This window comes from Sitodiplosis mosellana, unplaced genomic scaffold, assembly GCF_009176505.1.
Source record: "Sitodiplosis mosellana isolate CC-2019 unplaced genomic scaffold, AAFC_SMos_1.0 Smas_scaffold_6226, whole genome shotgun sequence".
In the NCBI taxonomy this organism is placed as follows: domain Eukaryota; kingdom Metazoa; phylum Arthropoda; class Insecta; order Diptera; family Cecidomyiidae; genus Sitodiplosis; species Sitodiplosis mosellana.
The window spans coordinates 23788094-23814220 of NW_022601467.1; the positions used below are offsets into that span (position 1 = coordinate 23788094).

General features: G+C 33.8%; 2 protein-coding genes across 4 annotated transcripts in view; one reads left to right on the forward strand and one right to left on the reverse strand.

Annotated features, from left to right (window-relative positions):
• LOC129578500 (probable serine/threonine-protein kinase dyrk2) lies at positions 1-22510 on the forward strand. Of its 2 annotated transcripts, none has more exons than XM_055467193.1 (12): positions 1-4225; positions 7291-7516; positions 7731-8936; positions 10332-10410; positions 15954-16020; positions 16241-16354; positions 17714-17804; positions 17869-18039; positions 18111-18280; positions 18346-18459; positions 20398-20606; positions 20671-22510. In XM_055467193.1, the coding sequence occupies exons 1-12, from the start codon at positions 4041-4043 to the stop codon at positions 20787-20789; spliced, it is 2751 nt and encodes a 916-aa protein (XP_055323168.1). In that variant the 5' UTR covers positions 1-4040; the 3' UTR covers positions 20790-22510. The 2 variants fall into 2 exon arrangements, with proteins under 2 accessions (XP_055323168.1, XP_055323170.1); XM_055467195.1 differs by having other exon boundaries at positions 6-4225; positions 20416-20606.
• LOC129578502 (uncharacterized) overlaps positions 22493-26127 on the reverse strand; it is a 13522-nt gene continuing 9887 nt past the window's right edge. For both annotated transcript variants that reach the window (XM_055467200.1, XM_055467201.1), the window contains one exon: positions 22493-22913. In XM_055467200.1, the coding sequence (XP_055323175.1) occupies positions 22561-22913 (353 nt within the window). In that variant the 3' untranslated portion in view covers positions 22493-22560. The remainder of the gene's footprint in view (positions 22914-26127) is intronic.

Sequence of the window (26127 nt, forward strand, 5' to 3'; positions counted from 1 at the left end):
GGTAGAAAGATGAAAATCAGTGGAATCTCGCTCTTTCACTCCAATATAATCTTACGTACGAAAAAAATAATTCCGAACGATTTTGGTGGAATGTCATAGAATTCCAGCCCCGATATCTCTTGTTAAATGGTATTTCTATACGAAATGTAATCGATAATTTTTCAGGTCAAGACAAACCCCTATTTCTTCGAAAATAATTTTCGAACAACCGAAATTCGTGTAAAAATACGACATTCGTATTATTTTAATACTCAATGAGACAGTATTGAAAACGGCTTTTAACCATTTTGATAAATCAATGGAAATTGATTTGAAACCACATTCTAAATGACTAGGCAAGCATATCACCTTATGACAAACAATTAGTTCATATGAAATAGTTGTAGAAATTGATATCATTGCGCAGAAGATATTGCACTATCCATTTTTCACAGTTTTTCGCCAAAATAATTGGATTTCTTGAACAACAGAAAAAAACATAAACCCTTTTCTGTATAGGTCTTTATAGGAGATAAAATTGATTGGCCCAATTATAAACTACTTTTTTAATTTTATTCGACCATACATTCGGTGGCTTTAAAGAGTATGTTCTTCATGCTTTGAATATGTTGCCATCTAAAATACTCATTTTTGAATCTAATGGACTATATGAATAATTTTTGATTTTATATCTTTCACATACAAAACATGAATTTTAAAAAATTTAACAAAAAAGCTTCTTCATTAAATTAATCATATTTTAGAAGTGAATCATTTCTAACGCAGAATCGGACTGGTTTACATATATCCAGAGACAGCATATTTGCTGCTGAGTAGGCCTGAGCTGAGGTAAATTTTCTAACTCAGGCACCTGAAGCGTTATTTTAACGCATTCACAGTACAAAATTCACATTCCCCTCCAGATCAGCCTCAAATTTGACTTTGCAAATTTGGATGGGAATATGAATTTTGTACTGTGAATGCGTTAAAATAACGCTTCAGGCGCCTGAGTTAGCAAATTTAGCTCAGCTTAGGTCTACTCAGCAGCAAATATGTAGTCTCTGCATATATCATAGTTAAATTTGTCTGTTGTGTGTGCGGATCAAACACAAAGCGATCTATTTTTAGTACTACCAACATTTAAACGTTTGACTGGATCATTGAGAAACTTACACATCACATATGACATAAAAGTTATTACCGGCGATGAGCAACCATCGACACGTTTTTTTCACCTGAAATATTAAAAAATTCTCTAGAGCACCAAATATACACATGGCGGTTTCATAGACAACACAATGATTATATTAAAACAACAATAAAGTAAGACTCTTCTTGATGTCCTTTTAATCGAAAAATGCTTTGTATTTTGAAAATGGGTGCACCACATTGAGAATTTGATCGGGGTGTAAAATGGCCTTACTACGGCCATACTACTACCATTTAAAACTTGTAATAACCACCCTGAATTGCACAATCCAATCTTCTACCGACGTATATAGTCCTTTATCTATAGATATATCCCTTTTGCAAAGAATTCTGAACTACTGATGCTTCAGAGTGTCCAAAAATCTCGAACATTTCAGAACAAATGGGATTTTTCCACATAGTTATTTCCAAGAATATTCTTAGAATGAATATAAATTTGTTATTATTAATTAATGAAATATCTCAACACTATTGACAAAGTTCGGCTGAAATTTTTACTCAGTATTAAATTTCCCTCCTTCACAGTAGCTGCCATACCTCTATCCCTGCAATCTATGCGAGCGAGTATGTTATATATAACATAATTGTCACTGCTAAAATCTCTATCGTATTTTGTTATTGAATTAATAAAACGATATCTTATAACATTTTGTTATAACGCATAGGTGCAAGTACGATGAACTCGATTTAGTCATCCCAATTTTTATTGGGTTAGTGAAATGATGATTATGAATTAGGATTTGCCTTAAAAAAAGAAATAGCGGTGCAAAAATGTTCCTAAAAGTTATTTTGGTTACATTGCTGTCAAACAAAATACACGTAACAGCGCCAACTTGAAAATAATAAAAAAACTTTTCGCCGATAAAATCTGAATTGCTCTTGATTTAGTTCATTCGAATTCCAACAAAAATTTGATTTGTAATTACGTATTCATTATGTAACGCAAAAAAATCAAAAAAACATGCGTTTAATTACAATCTTTAAATTGTTCAATACTATGCCATTCGGAGATTTTATAGTATGAAACTTCACTATCGGAGCATTTAAGATTCATGCACGATTCCCTAAACAGCTTTTTATTATATGTGGCTATTATTCGATGGTGGGGAGAACTGTAAAACGAACATTCAATAATAGCCACATATAATAAAAAGCTGTTTAGGGAATCGTGCATGAATCTTAAATGCTCCGATAGTGAAGTTTCATACTATAAAATCTCCGAATGGCATAGTATTGAACAATTTAAAGATTGTAATTAAACGCATGTTTTTTTGATTTTTTTGCGTTACATAATGAATACGTAATTACAAATCAAATTTTTGTTGGAATTCGAATGAACTAAATCAAGAGCAATTCAGATTTTTTTTATATCAAATCAATTCTACTCGTTAAATTCGTTTTGAAACTAAATGTTCATCACATCAAGGACTTAACGATGATACGATGAATAATCAAAAAAGAAGCAAAGATACAAAAATACAGAATAAACCGTCGAGCAACAAATGATCGTATTATTTTTAGAATGTTCGTTTCTTCCTATACAATGATCCTCTCTTTATTTTGTCAACCGACATTCATTTAATTTATATTGTGACTTTGTCGGTGCTCGAACAATCAAAATATTCACATTTAGGATTTCATGAAATTTATCAAATTTGGTCCATAGTATCATTATGATTATGAATTTATGGAGTTATAATAGTTTCAACCTATTTATTTAGTAAATTTATCTCCTTTTGGTTCCTGGGTGCTTCGATAGTTTTGACTTTTTTCCATATTGAAGAATTTGGTACTGAATTACGCATTTTTTTGTTTACTTTGAAAAGTACACTTTTCTACTGCACACCCACCATGTAAATCCTTAGAAGATATAATATTCTTGATTTAGAGTCGAAGTATAATTGAAGCACGATCACTTTAAACGTCCGTCGAAGCTGATGAGACAGCACCTCATTTCCTCTCCTGTTTCGTTTATTTTTATTTTCATCTATACGACGTCACTCACAACAACTATCTCTACGCTTTCGAAAAATACACACACACATTCGATCACACACTATGTAATATCACATTTCCCACGCAACACTTTTCCGAATGTGCTACGATATATTTTCTGAACTAGGCGCTTGAAAAAGTGTTCGATGGGGAAAATGTTATGTGTGTATGTGACCACGACCAATACAATTAAACGTAACTCGCATACTACAACATCGAGGAAAAAATAAATTTTATTTACTTCGTACAGATAAATTTCATACCAACTCTTCATTATAGAAAGTATTTTTTCGGTAACGAAGATAATAAAATCTTATTTACAATTTCTGTTCGTCCTTCTATTCGAAAATTTCTGAATTTCGCTTGTACGAAGGAGAACTTCAGAAAAAACAATCCTAATTTCGTATTAGGGTCACGAGCAACTTCGTTAAATTGACATTTTTCGTTATTTCATACGATGCGGCAACGATGACGTTTGTTCTGAATAGTTGTAGCAAACCTAGATCCTCGGTGAAAAATGTGTGAAATTGGATCAAGAAATTTTTATCAAACATAACATTTATGGCGAACATTTAGGAATTCACAACTCAAATAAAAGACAATTCAAAACATTGACGTCAGTTTAACCAAAATTTTGTGTAAAGTGGTCGACAAAAACTTTCGAACATGATGTAACTTTAAAAAAAATTAATACTAAGTCATTAGAACAATCGATTTGCAAATTGTTGTTTTTCCAATATATTTAATGTAAATGTTCAATGAAATTTCGGTTATAAGAGAAATTGGTCTCAATCGGTTTTGGCAGAAATCTAGTTTGCAATTGCGTGACAAATCGAAAAATAAAAGAAATAAATAAGATGGCTAACTCGCCACCTACATCCTCATCGACGATAACACCGTCGCGACGATATCGCTATTCACGTAGTTCAACTGCTAGCGTAACACAGTTGCTTTCTGACAGTTGCAACAGTTTGTTGCAGCGCTTTCGTCGACATCCAAGTGAAAGACCGGAAAAAAAGGCAAATGTTTTGCCTAATACAAGGTAAAAAAACTAAAATGAAAGACTGATATATTTCAATTGTGATTGTGAACCTGGTGATATGATCGGATACAATATATAAAAACAAAAATCACAAGCATATTCTCATTTAGTGCCAATAGCAGCAACATATAATAGAAAAAAAGGAATTTAATAAAAGTGATAAGAGAAATATAATATACAAATTTTGTTTAATTTGTATTCAGGACAAATGCAGTTGTATCCGAACCGTTACGGATAGTTTCTATTCATAAATAACAGTTAAATTCAACAAATAAGTGTGTAAAAGCAAATCATATTAAGAATGATATACATTGTCGATAAATGTGATGACAAAACGGTTGGAAAAGCCATGAAAATCATTTTTCAAAAATGGGAATAGCACACTATGCGGATAACCTATGTTAAGATTTTCATTTGATTGATTTCGTGATAACTTACACTAAGGAAATTTCATATACATAATATTTTTCCTTCCCATTTGCCAATATATATTAGTTTCTCAATCCAACGGTCAACATCACTTCAGCCTACGTGTATTTTTTGAGGTGTATTTTAATATCTATTTTGAGTCTGACAGTTACAATTTTTTGTTGTTCTTTGTGTATTTCATACATCTTTTCAAGGACATTTTGCAGATAAGTACGGATAAGCACGGATAAGCTCAGACATTAAAACAAATGCAATATGCCACCAGAACCCAATGAATATTCATCTTGATCTGAATTGAATTTGAGTCTGTCGAATAACCCAGCATTTCGGTTCTAGAATGCCTCAATATTTTGATAATTTTGAAGTTATGGGGAATTAATTAAATTGTAATACTTATTGGCGAGAAAACACCTTTTTTCAACATCAGTTATATAGAAATATTTCAATTGTAGAATAGACGTCATGTAAATCTGTAAACACAACATTATTGCGATGGTCAAATTATTCATTTCGCGGACCATAGAATTCTAATTTATTCCGTTTCCTTTTTCGGGCAAAAACACTGATTTTTTTTTCAAATAGGTCGTTCCAGTCCGAATTTTAACATCCGACGAAACTTATATCATAATAATATGAACATTACATGAGTATTAGGAAATAGCATAAAATTTGAGGAAATTCTGTTCTGGAAAAAAATTTTACATGAAAATTTCACACCGTACAATTCATTCAAATCGTATACATATTTAACTGAATTGACTTTGTACAGATTTTCAGCCATTTTTCCTCAAAAACTTTGCCTTTCTCAATAATTGTTGTCGTTAATTACGAACCTTCGGGATCTCATTTTATAATGAAAGTCTTAGATTTTTATATTGGCGGAGAAATACATGAAAACATGTCAATCTGCCAGAGATTACTATGGGATATTTTTATTCATATGGGATAGAAATATCGCATAAAAATATCAGATATTTTTCATGCGTTGCGTTATAGTTTTCCTATAATATTTCGATTTTTTTCAGAAAAAGTGTTTTTCAACAAAATTCGATTTTGAAATTCTGGGGTTTTAAATTCGGATTTTGTTTAATTTCTCACGAAGAATTTTGTGATGGTTTCAGTTTGAAGCTTCGATTGAACATTTTGAAAAATTAACCCAAAAATGCTAGTTAATAAGATACCGATCTTATTAACATATTAATAACATATTTTCGTTATTAACCTGGCAAATTTTTCAAAACGACTCATCATAAATGAAAACTGAAACCACCATAAAATTCTTCATGAAAAACTGAACAAAATTCAATTCCAAAACCTCAAAGTTTCAAAATCGAATTTTGTTAAAAACACTTTTTCTGAAAAAAAAATCGAAATATGTTAGGAAAACTATACGTTTCGTTGTTGTTATGCATTTGCAGTATAAAAACGAAAGGGTAAGAAATCTTTCCAATGGGATGATTGAACATTCCAATGTAAAGATGTCAAATGGACGGACATTTGGTGTCGAATTTAGGGCGAACAAAATTTTTCGTTCGTCCGTTTGAGATTTTGTTCGTTCAAAAAAGCCCGCAAATCTAACTTTCGGAACATTAATAAGCAATAAGCTATTATAACTTAATTTTCAACGAGGAATTCATTTCTGATATTGTTTAATTCAAAATATTATAAAGGAGTCAAACGAACATATACTTTTGTCCACCCATCCGTCCTAAATTTTCAAAAGGACGGACGGACGGACAAACGTGTGTTCGTTTGACACAGTTATTCCAATGGGATGATTGAACATTCCAATGGGATGATTGCTTACCCCTACGACAACGCAACGCATGAAAAATATCTGATATTTTTTGAGATATTTCTATCCCATATGAATAAAAATATCTCTGCGATCTGCCTTTATATTCGATGTGACCTTTCGATCATGAATTGAATTGTTGCGCATACAATCATAATTTACTTTCATGCACATTTGCAACCTGCTTAAAATTTGTTTGTATATGGCCAATAGGTCTGTATCTGTGTTCGAACCAAGTGAGTCAAAGGGCAAATCACTCAAAAATTGTTGAGAAAGAGAAGTTTTCTTGCTATTACTTTTGGAATCACTTTTGAGTGATGGTCCATCGTAGGTACCGAAAAAAAATGATGCTCATCATATCAAGGACTTAACGATGAATAGTCGACGAAGAAGAAAAGATACAAAAATACAGAACACTTAATCTTTTTTCTCGGTTCCAGCCATGGTCGGTAGTAAAGTATACAGGGTTCTTGAATTTCATTATTTTATTAAGACAAAATTGTGTAGTAAACTGATTAATTTCGATCATAATCGACTGGGTTCAATTTTTGTCACACTGAACATAAAGGTCTACTGTATCTAATATGAACTGCTGAGGATATTCGTTGGACATAGTTTGTGTGGTACCATAAATGTGGTACTTGAAAATGTTAGTACGCAAAAGCGGTACACGTGTTGTTGTAATGACGGCTTAAAAGCCCCGAAAAAAATTATTTTGATGTACCGCTTTTGCGTACCAACATTTTCAAGAACCTTATTTCGTACGAACGTAACAATGTCCAACGAATATTCTCAGCAGTTCATATCACTATCTGATATTTGACAATGAAAACATTTTTAGATTAAATGAACTGAGTCCATGTGAAGAAAATTCAAATATGTCCCATAAAAGTACATTTAGCGATCGTGCAAAAAAACAGTCGAATAATCCATCGACTACCACAAGCAGTGGAAGTTCATTAACTACATCAGCCTTAGATCGACTTCGCTATAATTTGAGTCCTGTTACATCATATTACAAACCATTGATGAAATCATTCACACGCCGGGACGAGTCACCAAGTAAAGTTAGTACTACTACTACTACTACTACTACTTCTACTACTACTATGAACCACACATATCTCCTTTGGAATATTTGAAAATAGAATCAATTTACGATATCCAGTTATTAAAATGAAACCACTGTAAATTCAAAATTTAGTCATTTGCCTCTGATTAAAATACTTCTTTTTGTTCCTTTTTACATTTTGAATATTTTTGATGGTGTTAATTATATAGAAAAAAGATGAAGTAGACAGAGATAAAACTCCAAAAGCCGAAGAGAAAATGTCAACTATATCAAGACTCGAATCAAAGTATTCAGATGTTCTAGGTCGACGAAGGTACAAAGAGCAACGTGAACAGGAAGATCGTGATAAGACATTAGAGCCTGATAGAATACCATTTGCACCATTAACACGAAGCGCAACAACAATTTTATCATCGGGTGCTATATCAAAAAAAGAATCCACTCCTTATCGTTTAAATCGGAACTATTCCGACAGAAAACCTATACCTAGCACTTCATCAAGTACATATAAGCCGCGGTCTGAGTTGAATCCACTGCAAACTAATAGCTCTTCTGGATTTGCTATTCCAAAAACAAATTACTATGAATCGCCAACAATGAAGCATAAAGACTCAGTATATGATATATATGGCACACGGTTACCCAATTCAAATCGTTTCAATGACTATGAACAGTTGAGTTTGAATACAAAGTCTGGTTATTACGAAGGCCGAGACAAGGAAAATACCTTTAAATCAAAATATGAGCCTAGTCGATTGTATGCAGAACTAAACAATAATGAAACATTTAGCCGAGATCGAAATATTCCACATTATCAAAAAGATTATCGACGAACAGCCACAACTAATTTCAATACCTACAATGATAGCTTATTGGATACACCATCAACTTCTAGTGGATACCGTGGACGTAATATGATTAGTGCAAATCGCTATGCTCCAGAAAAATCTGTAGATTATCATAGATCACAAACGAAAAAGTTTTTTGATTCGGAAAAATCGTCGGTGTTACGTAATATGAACGATGATGAACCAGTTAAAAGCGAAGCAGTTAAAGAGCGTGAAGCTCGACGCAAAGAAATTCAAGGTTTAATAGCAAAATATGCACAAATCGATGACATTTTTTTGAGAGCTATCGACAGTGACACCGCGTCAAATGACACAACCAATGCCCGTAGTAGCATGAGCAATCATTACAATAGTTTGAACTCCACGCGCCCGAATGGAGGTCTATTGGATGATTCAACGTCAGATTCATTATTGCAAAAAAATGTTGCTGCAGCTGTAGGCTATAGCCCATATCCATATCCACAAACATCTAGAAAAACGTCATATTTGCCATTATCAAAAACACAAAGTGTATCCTCAATATCTTCCGCCAATCGAACACGCATTCCAAAAACATTGCCAACATTTGTAAGAAAAAGATGGTTATTTAAAGATATCAAATCTTTGCTTGTTTTTCTTAGAATTTTTCAAATGTTCTTTAACAATAAAATACGTTCTCAGTGCGTTTTATTTTGATGACTAACCAATTAACATTCTATTCGAACTAATTCGAAACAAAAAAACATTCAATGAAATGTTACAACAATTTCTTCTCAAACATTTCTTCGAATAAAATATATGGTCAGAATACGTTAAGTTATAGATGGAGAAATCAACTCCTCTGCGCATAGAAGCACCTGAATAAAGAGCTGTCAAACTTTGCCCATCTCTCACTAACTGTCACACTTACTGTTAGAGAGAAAGAGATGTTATTCACAGTGGACTCAATTTAAATGTTCTTCATTGGAATCACACGTTATGTATTTAGGTTTTGATTCGACCAAACATTGAATAGTAATAATACTCCAAAACCTCACCAATGTTCATATTCAATACTTTGATGACAATCCCGAACTGACTTCGTTTTAATTTTTATTTGCAATGTGTATTAACTTCTGGGTGCTAAGAGATAATAACAATAATATATTTGTGTTATTTCTAACAATCAAATTTAGTGCAAATGAGTTGAAAATGAATGCGATAAATTGAATAACACTTTAACAGCGGGAGCAATAAAACAAAATTTTTCAATTGCCTAATCGTTGAAAATTCCTTTAAATCCCATATTTTGACATGTAAGTTCACATCATTTTTGAAAAAATAATAAATAATTTGTTTGCTTACCGACGAAGCCCAAAGAAAATAATTTTGCACAGTTGAAAAATATCGTTTGAGAGTATTGTCTTACAAAATGATGAAATAATTAAAAAAAATTATTCAAATGGGAACTATTCATCATTTTTTTTCTCGAAAAATGCAAAACGATTTTTTCAATTGTACATTTTCAAGTACATATTATCTTATCGAAAAACGAAATCGTATTTTTCTCGTGTCTACGACTATTATGTATGACGATCACTTGCTTGCCGTTACCACTGCCAAATCTACACACTGTCGTTTGTAAATCAACCTCAATTAAATGAATATTGATTCATAAAATCACTCAAACGCCATCAAATTTTGAATATGAAATCCACGCTCACTTTCAACTTGGATGACTTCCCGAACAAAACAACGCTTCGAATTCAAATGTGCTTTAATCTAAATGATGAATGTGGTTACATTGCAACATTAATATAACCTTTATTATTTGGAAATATCGATGTTGCGGTAATCGTTAAATTGTTTGGATTGATTGCTGGATTATATGGATATAATTGGATGTATGAATTGTGGACACCACTGCATGCTGAAATATCGATTTTTTTGTTTAAACCTGAAACGTGGATGACGACAATGATGACATTGTTAATAAATCACCAGGCATTGAAATCTCCAACTATACAAGATGATGCCGATGGCCATTTGATTTATCGTACTGGCGATATTCTACATAACAGATGTTCGTGATAATTTTGTGACATTTTTTACAGATTTTATAGTTTAAAAAAAATTGACAAACATTCATTTCATTGACATATTTGTATAAAAACAATGAGAGTAATTTTTTAAAAAGAAATTGGTTTTCAAATCATTCAATCAATGCCATAAATTTAAACACTTTTTCCGAAATGTTTGTTGAAAAGGGTCTAGAAATGCATATTTGTCAAATTTTTCTTTCCATCTTTTTCGTTAATATTCGGGATGCTGAGAGCAGAACACAATTTTAACGTCCAAAAATGTAACGATTTTAGTCATAGGTTTTTGCATTGGCTCCAAAATGCAAACACAGCTACTATTTGTTTTTTAAATTTGAAATCGTTTGCAGTATTTATGATACGCAGACTGGCCGTATGAAATGATAAAATCGTTGCATTTACCTGTAGTTTCAATTATTTTTGCCAATCGCATTGGGATACAATTCTATGGAAATTTAAAAAAATATTTTGAGGCTTCAATTCAAACAAGAAATAAATAATTTGAGTCGATTGCAATTTCATTATCAATGGGCATCGAAATTTCGATATAAATTCCAATATTGTCATAGTATTGTTAGCGTCAACATTTTTGAATTTTAACATCATCTGGTTTGTTGTAACAACGAACTACCGCCACATTTGCAACTTTCAACATCTTGACCGAACGACACTGCCAGAGCGAGATGAAAACTCAATATAGTAAGTTTCTAATATCATATTTTGTCTATTTTGGTTCATTAATTGTAATCTTCAATAATTTTTCATATGATTTAACTGAAGTTAGAATTTTGTTTGAATTGTTTACATGGCATTGCCCTGAAGACGCCAATTATTTTTTACATTGAAGTTTTTTCAAATGTGTTTCTCTCTCAACAGATTCGCGATAATCGCTATTGAATATGAGATACCATGTCGAGAAAAAAAATTACGCCGGACAAAAAAAAAGAAGGATACGATATCATTACGATAAAATTAGCAGTTAATGCCATCCTCCGGACGTAGCACACTGCGGAATCAAAAGAGACTTTCCTGATCAAGGTATCTAAACCACCAGAATAGGATTGTTCGAATTACTGTTGATGTTATTCAAAATCAACACAGCAGTTGATGAATGATTCGAAGTTTTTACCGAAAAGCATCGGCAGGGGTTTGGCATTGTTATATTGTGGCTGCACTGAATGCATATATGGTGGGACGTAAAAAATGTAAGTTGCAAAAAATAAGTTTGTTTTCAACTAAAAATCTTAAAAAGAATGTATGTTTTTTTGAAGTGAAACATTTGCGAAAAAGAATATATGTTTATGATCAAGTAAATTTGGCAAAACGATTGCATGTTTTTCTATTCATTCAGTAATAGTATAGGAAAGCATATTTCAGTCCACTCAGTCACAGTGGATTACTAGTAACACCAACGAGTTCCAATTAAAGATATATAGGGTAAGGTGGGGCTAAACCGGACACTTTGAATAACTCCACACTGGTTGGGTGTATCGAACCCTGGGAGGTCTCTATGAACGCGTCTTAATGAGATTTATTGACGACTATCACCAAATCATTTGATCGAGTCAGTATCGCGCCAGTAGTTCACAAGTGCAGATGAGGTCTTTTTTCGTAAAGTAAACAATTTGTTTCGTTTTTCTGGGTTTTCTTGTTGTAATTTAAATATCGGTAGGGTTTTGAGCTAACGGCACAATGAGAAAATCTAAAAAAACTGTAAAAAAAACACCACGGTTACACTTGTCGACGAATGATGCAATAGAAACTTGGTCAAATGCGTTCGGTGACGTAAGACGTCAATGCATCTCATTAAGACGCGTTCATAGAGAACTTCCACCGTTCGATACACCCAACCAGTGTGAAGTTATTCAAAATGTCCGGTTTAGCCCCACCGTTTTTTGGATTTTCGATTTTGAGGGGTCACCTTGCAAGCAACATAGCACCAATAATGGTGAATATTTTTCAAAATTCAAACCCAATGTTTTGTAGCTAAGGAAATTAGCTTCAAAATGGTACATAACACTTTTCATATTATCAAATTTTTGTGACCAATTTTGGAAAATCTAAATCCGTCCGGTTTAGCCCCACCTTACCTTACAACATCTATGCCACCATTAGACTGATGTTCTATTGGTGGAATATGAAATTACCAATAGATGCTGTGAAATGCATTGGTAAATGGTATTGAAATCTAAAATGTGATGCGCTCTATTAAATGTATGCGTGTATATGTGAGATTATGTCATTTTGAATTTTAGAAGTACCATTTACCAATGCATTTCACAGCATCTATTGATAATTTCAAATTCCACCAATAGAACAGCAGTCTAATACCAATGACGTTTTGTGTGTGTAGCTGCATAATTTGTTCCCCGACTCTTAATTGCCACAAAATTTGATTGATATTGTGGCATTTTTATGACGATTTTAGGCAATAATTTATGATGTATTTTGTAGGAATTTATTCCGTCTTTTGTATTTATTATGACGAATTTTGTAATTTTTATGACGATATTCGGAAAACTTATGAAGTTTTCCTATTTTTCCATTAGTAACTTGCAATTTCAACTACAAATGAAAATAGAGTAAATAATTTAAAAAAAATATTCTCTAGTAATAAATACTATGAACTTTGAAATCGATTTTTGGCTGATTTTCAAATCAAAATTGTGCGCTTCCAAATTGATGACAAAATTAAGACTTGGAAGAATTCTACCCTTAATAATTTTCACGCGCCACTCCGATTCTCTGGAATAACTAAATTTCTTTAGCGACTCAAACACGAAAATTGCATATCAAAAACCTTCAATGATGCATTATAATTATATTGGATATGTTTTTTATGATTGTTTCAATTATAAATTGTTTTCATTCATAATTTTTTTATAGAAAATATTTTATATCTGTTCGCTTCTGCAAACAAGTGCAAAATAAACGAAGAATATGGCGAAAGTAGACTTTTTGTCACTTATTTACACCGCCAAAAACTGGCTGAACATTTTGATTTTGAAGGAAAATGACTCTTAGAGTGATTATTTCGTGTTTATACAATTTAGGATGTTACATAGAATGTTTAGTTTTAAATAATCAATTTATTTTGGTTTTCGACTAATTAAAACAACCCTCATTTATGAATAGAGGTATCAACGAACAAAATTTCGATCAAATGTTCGCTCGAATTTTTTTTTGGAATTGTTCGAAACGTACCCAATTTTTTTTTCAAAGAGTTGTTCGAAATTTTGTTCGTTGACACCTCTACTTATGAATAAGTAATTGACCAAACATGGTCTATAAACGTGCAAAAAATGTTTTGTTCCTCTATTGCCGACATTTTTGGCAAATAACTGAGTGAACACAAATGTCAAACGATATACCAAAATTTTGGTGCATAATATGTGCCGGCATCCGAATGGAATGCAGAAAAAATAAATGAAGAAATCCAAAAACGCAGAAAAAAAGTTGCAAAAAAAATTGCAGAAAGAAAAAATGCAGATTTTTTTTTGCAGAAAAACGTAGAAAATGTTTTGCAGAAAAATAAATCGCAGAAATGACAAAACGCAGAAAAAAATATGGAGAAAGACAAAATGCAGAAAAATAAAACGCAGAAAAACAAAATACAGAAAACCAAAAACACTGAAAAATGGCTTTTCGGGCGATTTCCTATATACAAGTGTCATCTTTGAACAAAATTCCAAAAATTTCAAAAAAGGCGATTTTACACCAAATTTATGGGGAAGGGTTTGGTTGTTCACAGACTCCTATTACTATTGTAAAAAACATAAGTTTGCCTTGACCGAAACCCTGAAAAATGACATTTTGGGCGATTTTTTTATACAAAAGTGTCATTTTCAAAGGGTTTTATGGATTTCACGTGTGTAAAAAAGCAAAAACAATATAGAAATTATAATTTTAAATAATGTCAAAACCGTAGCTGCGCAACAGGTACACTCTGTGGTCACGTTTGACGTTTACTTTGCCCTGTTTTTATTCTTTACAACAACAAATCACACACATTCTGTGTAGTTCGGTACACTGTACACCATGCTGTACACAGAAATTCCAGATGGCGCCAGCTGTATTAAATCGCTAGTTGCGCAGCTACGGTCAAAACTTTCAATATTCATTTTTGCTATTGTTGGTCATTTGCAATGGCGTCAACCACACTTTCTTATTCTTATAAACGATAGAAATAATCGAAAAATATGGCGGTGGTAAATGATATACACCAAATTTGAACCGATGGTGTATTCTGTTTCAATTTCGGTGTATAAAATGCACCAAATAAAAACCAGATCATATCATGCACCGGTATCGGTGTACTTTATACACCTTTGGTTTTTGAAGCAATTCATGCACCACTTTAGGTGCAGATTTCACACCGACATGAATTGGTATATTTTGTACACCAAACACAGTAAACACAATGATTCTAGCAATGTTGAGATTTGACACTTGACTTTGTTTTAGTAACATTTGCTCTAGAAAAAGTTCAAAAGTTCTGAAATAAATACATGAAGTTTTGGTTTGTGATTCAGTACATTTTGAACTTTTTCTAGTACAAATGGTACTTAAATGGATTTTAGTGGCAAATTTCATATTGCGGTTCCAAAAGTTAGAAGCAACGTGTTTACTGTGAATTTTGTGGATTTTCTGAACCGACTCGAGAAGCAGTGCATTTTATACACCAAATTTGGTGTTTGTTTTGAACCATGACGGTGGATTAAATATACCGGAATGGTGTATATTTTGCACCAGTGTATTGAAAACACCATGGGTGCACGGCGATTTTTCAGCGATAGTAGAGCAGTGTATAATATGCACCAAAATTTGAACATTTTTGTCCTTTTATTCAATTTTTTCGCCAACACACCAAAAGTAGTGCACAATATGTACCAAAATGCGATTTTGTGCCCGCTGAGAAGTTTGCACCTTTCCTTATTATAGAAAAACATGTTTTCTTTTTCTATGATATATCATAATAAATATATATTCTCTTTTCTTTTTCCTCAGCAAAAATCGTTTGATAACATAGTTTACAGTTCATATTCATTAATTGCATATTTTCGTTTCTATTTCTAATTATTAGGACCCTACAGATGTCTGGATTTACCGAACTGTTCTATCCAACGCAACGCAGATACACTAACAATCACAATTGACAAATGACAAATATTAGCACAATCAAATATTTATAAATTTTAGAGAAAAGAAAATAATTCCAAAAATTTGCCGTGTGAGAATTGAATATGTGGACTAAGTCCACTGGGTTTGTCTAAATAAAATTTGGGTGGGGAGGGGATAAAATTGTATTGTAAGTATGCGCCTGAATTTTTGTTATTGCGATGGCAAAAACGATTGAAGGTACAGTCAAAACCTTTTCTAATTTTATTTTTGAATATTTAATATCGAGAACAACAATATCAGTGTTTTCAACGCAAAACCTTCTATATATTTGAAATACACTTCAGGTTAATTATTGGTTATAGAAACCGCAGTTACAAATAAAAATTCATTATCTTTTCTTTTGCAGATAAAATCATGGCAACGCTGGGTGAGGGAACGTTTGGTAGAGTTGTAAAAGTAAAAGACATGCAAATGTACGTTTTTAGCTCGTTTAAGAGTTACTATTCAACAAAAAACTTGTTGCCCTGTTCTAAAATTTGTCAGATTTTATACTACTTTAAATTGGAGACTTCATGATAAAATTCACATTAGATTTTTTTGTCAGCTCCATAAAAAAATTGTTAGTTCCATATATTAATTTGGTAATAATGTAAACAAATATATTATTCCATGAATGAACACTCGTTCATACAGGGACTACTACATGGCACTAAAAATCATCAAAAATGTCGAGAAATACAGAGAAGCGGCCAAGCTAGAAATAAATGCATTAGAGAAAATTTCTCAACGTGATCCAAATTGTGAACAGTAAGTAGACTTTATTAATATAAATATTATTGATGGTTGGAAAAGTCTGCATCTATGTAAATAGATGCAATCACTATAGTAAGAGAATGTATCTTCAAAGTGACGAGTTTTTTTTTCAATATCATGGAAGACGGTAGTCCGACAAGTGACGCTTCATAGACTGTGCATTTCAAGATCAAATGCCGGTATGAAAGTCCCGATCGGTTTTCAAACAAAAAAGTCAAGGGCAAGGTAGTTTGTCCTTGCTTTTCTATGAAAGTATCGATTCGGATTGGTCTTTGTCCGTTTATCCGTAAATTTATCGACCCCCACAGATCCCGGTGCTCATATGCCTGAGTTGTAGCTGGTGTCGGGGCACATTGGAATCCGTTTCCAAACTGATATTTGCATTACAAGAAAATCTTCTATAGCTCCGCCAAATTCATGCATACCATCGGACAAGAGTGGCTCATAATCATTTGAAAAAGATCTTTAAAAAGTTCCATACAGATGTCAATGTTTATGTGATATAAAAGAAAAAAGTCGATTTTCATGAAAAATCGATCCCCTTAAATTTGATACAAAGCTAAATCCCTCGAGCGATTGTAGCCGGCTACGATAAAAATGCAGCCAAAAATATGTATAGTGGTCGGAAAAGGCGCATGAAAGGCCATATCCGCTTAATTTTTGACATTTCATGGTCGGAAAATAGATAAACTGAAAATATATTTTTGTTCAGAGCTTCCGGACGACATTTTTGTCTATAAATCTGTCATTTTTTCTGAAAATAATGAGACTCTACGAACACTTAAATATCCACTTAATTTGGTCATAAATGGGCATTTTTGCATCTGAATATGAGGCTGTGAGAATGAAAACGGCAATACAGGAATAAACATTCTGAAACGAAACATAAAACAGCAAACACGCAAAAGTGAATCATGAATTTACGCACACGTACCGATACTTATGGTTCACTGCTGCTGCTCAAACATTCATGATTCACTTTTGCGTGTTTGCTGTTTTATGTTTCGTTTCAGAATGTTTATTCCTGTATTGCCATTTTCATTCTCACAGCCTCATATATGAAATTGGACTTTTGTTCGGGGGATACATAAATATGCATATCCCAGAGCTTTGGTTGGTGGAAACTAATGTTTTTCAATGGAATAATGAGGGTCCATAATTACTTCAAAACTCCTTTTATGGTTTATGATGTTTAGTCACATTTGCCGCATTTTACAATGTGCAATTAGGGAGAAATGGGACTATTTTTGATAGTAGTGAAAATTTCCTATCTACAGAGTTTGTGAAAATATTGAAAATTTATTCACAATAACTTATTAGAATTAAAACTAATAATTAATTAATTTCTTTTAGCTTATGTGTAAAAATGTTGGACTGGTTCGATTTCCATGGCCATATGTGTATCGCTTTCGAAATGCTTGGCTTAAGTGTTTTCGATTTTTTGGTAAAATTCAGCAGATATTTAGATTTCTTGATATTATTTTCATATTTATAATTTGTATTTTCAGCGCGAAAATAACTATGAACCATATCCACTAGATCACGTACGTCACATGGCATATCAATTGTGTTACTCTGTGAAATTTTTACATGATAACCGTCTGACTCACACAGACCTCAAACCAGAAAATATTTTGTTTGTCGATTCGGAATACAGTACATGTTATAATCATAAAAAGGTAGGCCATACAAATAATAAAATACAATTCCCATTTATTTTTATATTAAATTATTTTAACAATTGATCTAGAGCCGAGAAATACGAAAAGTGAAATGTACAGACGTGCGACTCATTGATTTTGGTAGCGCAACATTCGATCACGAACATCACAGTACAATTGTATCTACTAGACATTATAGAGCACCTGAAGTTATATTAGAGTTAGGCTGGTCACAGCCGTGTGATGTTTGGTCTATTGGGTAAATTCTAAGATGATTTAATAATTTAAATGAATTTATTTTCGACAATTTCATTAAATTTGCAGTTGTATCATGTTTGAGTTATATTTGGGTATAACACTCTTCCAAACGCACGACAATCGAGAACATTTGGCTATGATGGAGCGAATTCTGGGAACAATACCTTACAGAATGGCACGGTAAGGATATGTACATGATGCATTGAATATCTCGATTTGCTAGCATGAAAATTTAAAAAAAAATTGAGATGTTCTCTCGACACGTGTGTAAGAAATAATTGTATCATTAAGATTTTAGCGGTCGGCAACGATGTATCAAAACCTTAGAACAATTTAATGAAAAATACATAGAAAGTCATCATATGTAAATCGGTAGGGTAATGTTGTAAAGTCGAAACGTCAAACCAATGGCTTTAACAATTGCGTCTTGTCAAAAAATCATAAAATAGTGAATCTCATTTTGATCGCATGTGTTTCTGAATGGTATGAAAATTGTGAAAAAAATCATTTTTGAAAGCAGGTGAATTTCGTCGAATTTGGATGTGGCGATAACACCAATGAATTGGACACACAAAAGATTGTATCGGAATCGATGAAAAGTGAACTTATTTCTCGATTTTCGGCTGTTTTGCCACCGTCTACATGGGAAGTTTGTATGAAATCTCGGAGCGCCGCTGGAATCACATTGGTTCAAATGGAAGAATTTACACAGGACCAAAACACGGATTTCAGAGCGGAATTCGTTTTGTCGCTTTGGTTCAAAAGCTTGCGTTGTTGGTATTTGTTCGTAGACGAATGCCATGCTTCGATTCAATTCTCAAGTATTTTTTGTCACGACGGTTCATATAAATCCGCATGAGTGCTCATAGAGAAAGCAAGGTGCCTTACTTCCGTAAGGTAATCTTTTCTACACTCCCCTATACATTGTGACATAGAAAATTTTTTACCGTGTTTTCTACGTACAGTGGACCACGACCCTACCCTACGACCCATAACAAATGCTAGATTTCGCGATTTTCGGCTTTCAAAAATCGGAAAAAAAACTGATTTTTATTGGATCGAATAATCCGGGGTGATCGCAATACTTTTCTTACACGATATGGTCGTGTGGAAAAGTAAAAATTACAGCCAAAATGACTTAGGTGGTCGACACATTACAACATTCCCCCACGAATTTAAAATACGATTTTGTTAAAAAATTTGAGGTGAAGGTCTTGTCATTTCATCACCAAATTTATAGTTGAGTTTATATATATCTATGGGTGAGATTGAGAGTAGTGTATGTTTGATTGACTTTGTTACGAAAGAGAAGAGCAAGTTTCTGTCGACTTAAAAATGGTTAAAAGCGGGTATGTTCGTTTTTAGCGGGTCCTCGCGGTTTTTCACGGTTTCCGCGGAACTGATAAGAGATAACAACTTGGTGTCTTCGGCAAAGTTGTAGCACTCGAGGTCTTCTATAACATTGCTGAAGACAGTTATCTCTTATCTCTTATCAGTTCCGCGAAAAGCGCGAAAAATGATAAGAAAAAAAAAGTTCTATATAAAATTTGCTTTTTTATGTGCGCGATTTGCGCGCAACTGATAAGAGATAAGAGATAACTGTCTTCAGCTTAGTTATAGAAGACCTCGAGTACTACAACTTTGCCGAAGACACCATGTTGTTATCTTTTATCAGTTGCGCGAAAACCATGAAGACCGCGGCGGCTAGACGGTACTACAACATACTCTACTTTAACGCCAACAGAATCATCAGAAAACATACTCGCCCTTTCAAAAATATAAATCGAAGAAAAAACATACTCCACTCTCAATCTCACCCATAGATATGTGAAAGTGATAAGAATAACGCAGATTCGTAGAATTTCGAAATGAGGCCAAATGTTTTCTTGTTCCTCTTCTAAATGGTACGACTGGGCTCAAGTCTAATGATAGAATTATTTATTCGGTGTGCAAAATTTGACAATCGACACAAGTCTACAACTAATACATTGGACTGATTTTAAACAAAGATTTCCAATTTTTCTCCCAACAAACCAATAAAAATCACTGTATGCCATTATGTTGTCATAACTAAAAATTCATATCTTCAAAAATGTGTTCGAATCCATATCCATTTAGTCATCATGTTCTTTACAGCAAAACCAAAACCAAGTATTTTTACCACGGTAAATTGAATTGGGATGAAAAGTCATCAGCGGGCCGTTACGTTCGTGATCATTGCAAACCACTAAACAGGTACCTAATGTCAGATTGTGAAGAACATTTAGAATTGTTTGACTTGATTAAAAAGATGTTGGAGTACGAGCCAAGTCAAAGAATAACACTGGGTAATTATTCGTCAAATCAATTATGAACAAAAATATGATAATTTTAATAAATATAATTTTGAAGGTGAGGCGCTGCGTCATCCATTCTTCAGTAGACTTCCCCCCCATCAACGGGTCATGGAAAAGGGTCAAACAACCTCAACTAGCAGCAGTCGTGAAAGGTCACATAGTCTCTCAAGATGAGATTCAGTACGATTTGGTTATTATTAATTTTCTTGTCAACGATGCATAATGTCAGAGTAATTTCCGCCAAAAAATTGAAATGATAGTCTTTCGATTATAAGAAATTATTTGGAAAGTTTTCTTTGATTGGTCAATGTTTGGTTTACGTTTTTTAAGTGAGTACAGAAAAAAATGAATTTTATAGTAGTTCTAAAGTTATGGTATACACTGTACATAGGGATCTACATGCAGATAAAAAACAAAAAAGAATAAGTATTTGAGGTTTTAAACTGACTACCGTAAAATCATATTCATACACTATGTACTGATTGATTTTTTAGGGAAAAAAGTTGATTGAAGGAGTAACTATGTCAAAAATTACCATGAGATAGAATGTTGTCCATGTGAATTCATGTTTCACTGTTGCACATTTGCATAATTATTCCTGCAATTCCACTCTAATTCCTAGTCACTCCATTTTGCATAGCTCGTATCGATTATTATTGAAATGAATCTGTTCAAATGAAATCAATGAAATTTATTAGATAGTTAATGCGATCTGTCTGAATCTACTTCAGTGGTGATCCGTTTAATATTGTCTTAAAATATTTTTGTGTCAGAAAATATTTTGTCAGTCAGTATCTTTTCGGCTCTACATGGGGCTTATATTCTACATCTGCATTCTATATTGAAGTTTGTAGTCCAAATTTCATTGATTTGCAGAATAAAATAATCTTGATTTTAAAAGAAAAAAATCTGTATTGCACATACAAACATATACATCTTCTGTACAATATAGTTTCAAAATCTAGACAGCTCAATGCTCAACTTTTCACATATATATTGATAATGCTTGACTTTATAATTTGCAGTCAGTTTATTACAAATTGCAAATTTCATTCTTTCACTACTATTTCACCAGAACAAATTATTTTAATAACCAAATCGTACTTTATAAAATGATTTAATTTAATTGACATCGAATTGAATAGATCTAGGACCTGATTTTACTTATTAAATAAAGGCGGAGACAAGAAGAAAATCTCACATCTGTCTTTAGAATCTTAATGACGAAAGATTTAATAAAAAAATCAATTCTTCATACACTACTGTGGACGTGCAATTTTCAAAAGGAATCGATCTCATTTAATAGTACATGAGATGAATTATCAAGAATCGATAAATATTTCTCATTTCAAACACAAAATGGCTAAGATATCATTCTAAGCCGCTTGACTGAAATGACTATACCTCACTAACCAGGTTGACCGTCACACTGACACAATGATGTCATATTGTACAGAAAAATATTTGTTGATTTTGTTGATGCTTTTTGCCTTGATCATAACACACTGACAAGATTCACGTTGTGATGTTTTGGATTTTCAAAAACGAGGCAAAAAAGAAAAGGATACAATTATAACAGTCTGTCAAAATCTAAGACCTTGCAATGTAAGCCTTGTCAGTGCCCTGTGGTGTTGATCAAGTCCATTTAATCTTTGGGATTTCGTGAACAAAATCCAGTAAATCACCATTCAACACATTTTTGTGCATATGCAAAATATTGTTCGCAAGTCTAATTCAAGTAGAAAGAATGTTTTCAAAAGAAATTCCAATGCATTGCGATACTATGTAGTGTATGACGTATTATGGTTTTCATTTACTTCACTTTCACGTGTACATTATTTTGAATTGAATTTGAAAATAATTAAAACAATTTAAAGTTAAATTAAATGAATAGAGTTTTATTTCTTTTAACACACATATTCTGTAACAAAAAATGTTATCGATTTCACTCCAAGATATCTTCAAGACGTGATGGTGTTGGTAAGGCATTCAATGTCATAAGCATAATCTGTTGTTTTTCCTGTAAGAAGGATCGCGTTTCATCATACCGATCTTTCGACGACTTTGTACGAGTTTCCAAAGGATTTTCGGGAACATGATCATCTTCTTGCTCATCGAACATGATAATCTTATCACGATCCAACCCCTTCGACATCAAATACTTCAATTCTCTCTCTTTCATTTCAGTTTTGATGGGGTCAATTATCGACTTTAATTGCTTTAAAACTGGTGCAAAACACGTTCGCGTTACTTTTATATCAACGTTATCCAATTCTTCTTGCAAACTGTATTTCCCATCTGAATTAATTCAAATCCCAAGAAACAATTGTTTACGCAAATACATCCATTACCAAGCGCATGTAAACGGTCGAATTAAGGCCCGCATTTGTGTGTAGTTTCAGTCATTTTTAACGTCACAATGGAAGTAGAAAAAACGGTAAAAACAAATCAATTAGAAGGATATAAAAACGATTATGAATCAATTGATAACAAAATAACAAATCACGTGTGAAACAAGGTTATATTAGGGTGAACATTTAAAGTAAAATTTGGGGGTTAATTTGACTACAGTTACTACGGATTTCAACGTCATAAATGGACCCACCTCGAGTATCATCCAACTGTACGCTTCACTTGAACTAGGTCCATTTATGACTTTGGTAAATATTGGTGTGGATATTGAAATTGACCAACTGACTGAGAAAATCTTACATACAACAACTTACCTACGGGTTTAACCCGTATTACATCGTGTATTTGCACACACATTTTAATGTACATAGCCACAAAAATCAAGCTTTGAAAATAACTAATCGTTAATGTTTTATTTTATCCTCTTAATCTACGCTCTACTTTTCATCGACAGCATTTGATTGGCCATCTGGATTGGCCATCTCGACATTTTGGCCATATCCTTTCTGGTGTTAACACAAATGATTCGTGCACATTCAAGTCGAAAACCATACAACGGCCTAGAATAAACGAATTGAACTCGAAATTGAAATACAATAAAACATGAATGTGATTGTATTGTGTAGATCACATACCTCTGTACAAGATGCACTTCACCGCACAGATGTCACGATGCCAAGTAACAGTAGAAGCGTTTTGATCATTCATTGGGTTTGAGTGCCAGTTTTTCTGGAAGAATATTTTCTTTGACCCCAATAACCCAAATCCTGTATCATTTGTATTGAAATGTATTCGCTGCCATGATTGTGGTTTGGCCTTACGATTTTTGACACGAATCTTGCAAATACTTGTGTCACCAATTTTCACAAAACCTGGCAAATCGGATTCCGCTTCCGGTTGTTTGGTTACTTTACGGCTGCGATGGCCTGCAACTCGACGTCGTTGACGTAGTTCACGCCGTCGTATGCGTCGATTGTACCGTCTCACTGTCTGTTCGGTATCCAATTGCTCTGGATTGTGGCTTTCACGCTCACTTCGACGCTTTTCCCGGTGCTTCCCAGCTCTTTCGGCTCTAGTTACATTTGCTGTCGGTTTTTGGCTGGCATTTTGTTTTCGATCAAGTTGCTTGCGCCGTCTGCTTCGATCAGTCACGATAAGCGATGGGAGTCTTACATCCTTGTGTGGGCGACAATCTTTGCATACTTTGAATCGGTCACTTTTTGTGCTTCTTGGAAATCGCCGCAAGCAATTGGCACAGGTTTGTGATGTATACGGCTCTGGTGTAAGCACAACATCCGTTTTGCCGTCCTTTTTTAGGCTAACTATAAACTTTCGCTGATCCGGTGTTCGTTTTGTTCTATTCACACCGATTTTCGAATTTGATGGGAACGCCGCATCACCAAGGAACACAACTCCTGTCTCATTCTTTGTTATGTGTTGAGCCATCAAATCTATTTCGCGATTAGACTCGATGTACTTGTGCAACGATAGCTGTGCGTATTTTCTTCTGGCGTATGTAGCCAATGAATCTGTCAGCATTTTCATTTTGTGCTTAATGAATGATTTCAATTGTGATCCTCGCGGCGATACGGATGTGATCGGATAGCTTTTCAAGTCGCGCTGTTCTTTGTGCACGTACTTACTGGCTGAATTGCTGATTCATACTTGTAACCGCCTTTGCTGACTGACTTTTCGTACTTTTCCTTGATTTGAGACAGAGTCACGCCGGCTCCTTTGCGTTTGGGCCTGCTAAACAACACCGACACGGCACTACTGTTGGTTTGAATTTTGTGGTAAAACTCTTTCGAACCGGTTCTGAACTGTCTGATTTTGTCCATATCGAACACAATCCCCCATGCCTCGTCTTTGTTCTCGCCTTGCTTGTAGTATGTACGATAATCAGCACAGATATTCCATCCCCGTTCATTTCTCAACTGGCCAATGATATCAATCAAATCATTATGGTCGAATGGTATGTGCTTCAGTTTTGTATCACTGAGTGGAATAGCGGCGAAATTCTTCACTTTTGGTATCTTCGGTACCGACGGCTCTCGATTGTTCACTGGATCACGATCGTATGCTTCCCATTGTTGACGAAGGTCAAAAATTTCTCGATAATGCGTTGAATGCCTATCCACAAAGACTCGAACCAGTCCTTTTGAATGTATTCGTACATTGTGAAGTATTTTACGAATGATGGGCCACAAAGCTCAGACACTTCCTTAAACAGTATATCCATCTTCGACTTTCGACTTTTATCATCATCATATGTCCAATCTTCATTGTACATCGAACTTTTCATCGTATTTCGTATGTCAATGTCATCGAAAGGCAAGTATGATGCATTATAAATAACCTCAAGTGAGCTTCCTTTGTGATCGAATTCATGGCACTTTACACGTAGAAAGTAGGTCAATCTCACCCAACAGTACGTCTCCAAATTTGTCTTCACATTGGTCACATACTGGTCCTTGAGAGCATAGACTTGACGGGTCATTTGATGGCGGCGTGACCATTCAAAGTTGGGGCTACCTTGTGTGACCATCGCGAGAAATGCGTCTGGCATTTGGGCTGTGAGTGGATCTTTGATGTTGTCCGATGTGACACAGTTGAAACAGTCTGTAATCAAATTTGCTCCATTTTGATTCACGAAGAAGTCCAAAATGACTTTCATTGCATTCAAACATTTCTCGAAGAACTTATGGATCAGAAATCCTCTTTCTGTTTCTGTTAAGTTCGGATTAATTATCGAATTAAATGCCAATTTGATCGCGCCGATTTCGATTTTGCCATTTTCTGTCGACTGTTTTGTTGAATCTTCTTTCCGATTGGCACGTTTTTTCTTCACAATGGAGTGCTTTTTCATCTGCACTTTGTTCTCCCTTGGCCTACCAAACGTCTTATTGTGCCGCTTACGCCTCGCCATCGCGATGGATCCAAACGAGAGAAAATAAATTGTAGAACGAATGAAATGTTTGTTGCAAGCGATTGTGAAATTGGCTAACGCTAGGGAAATCGAAAACAATGCACTGATTGATCGCTTTAAACGAATACGATAACAATGTGATGATATTCATCAGTCCGTCACCATAAATCATGT

Excerpts from the sequence above, each read along its gene's own strand:
- LOC129578500 (XM_055467193.1), top strand. The coding sequence starts at position 4,041 with ATGGCTAACTCGCCACCTACATCCTCATCGACGATAACACCGTCGCGA. Across the intron at positions 18,040-18,110 it reads CATGTTATAATCATAAAAAG|AGCCGAGAAATACGAAAAGT; the intron begins GTAGGCCATACA and ends CAATTGATCTAG. Across the intron at positions 20,607-20,670 it reads AAGTCAAAGAATAACACTGG|GTGAGGCGCTGCGTCATCCA; the intron begins GTAATTATTCGT and ends ATAATTTTGAAG.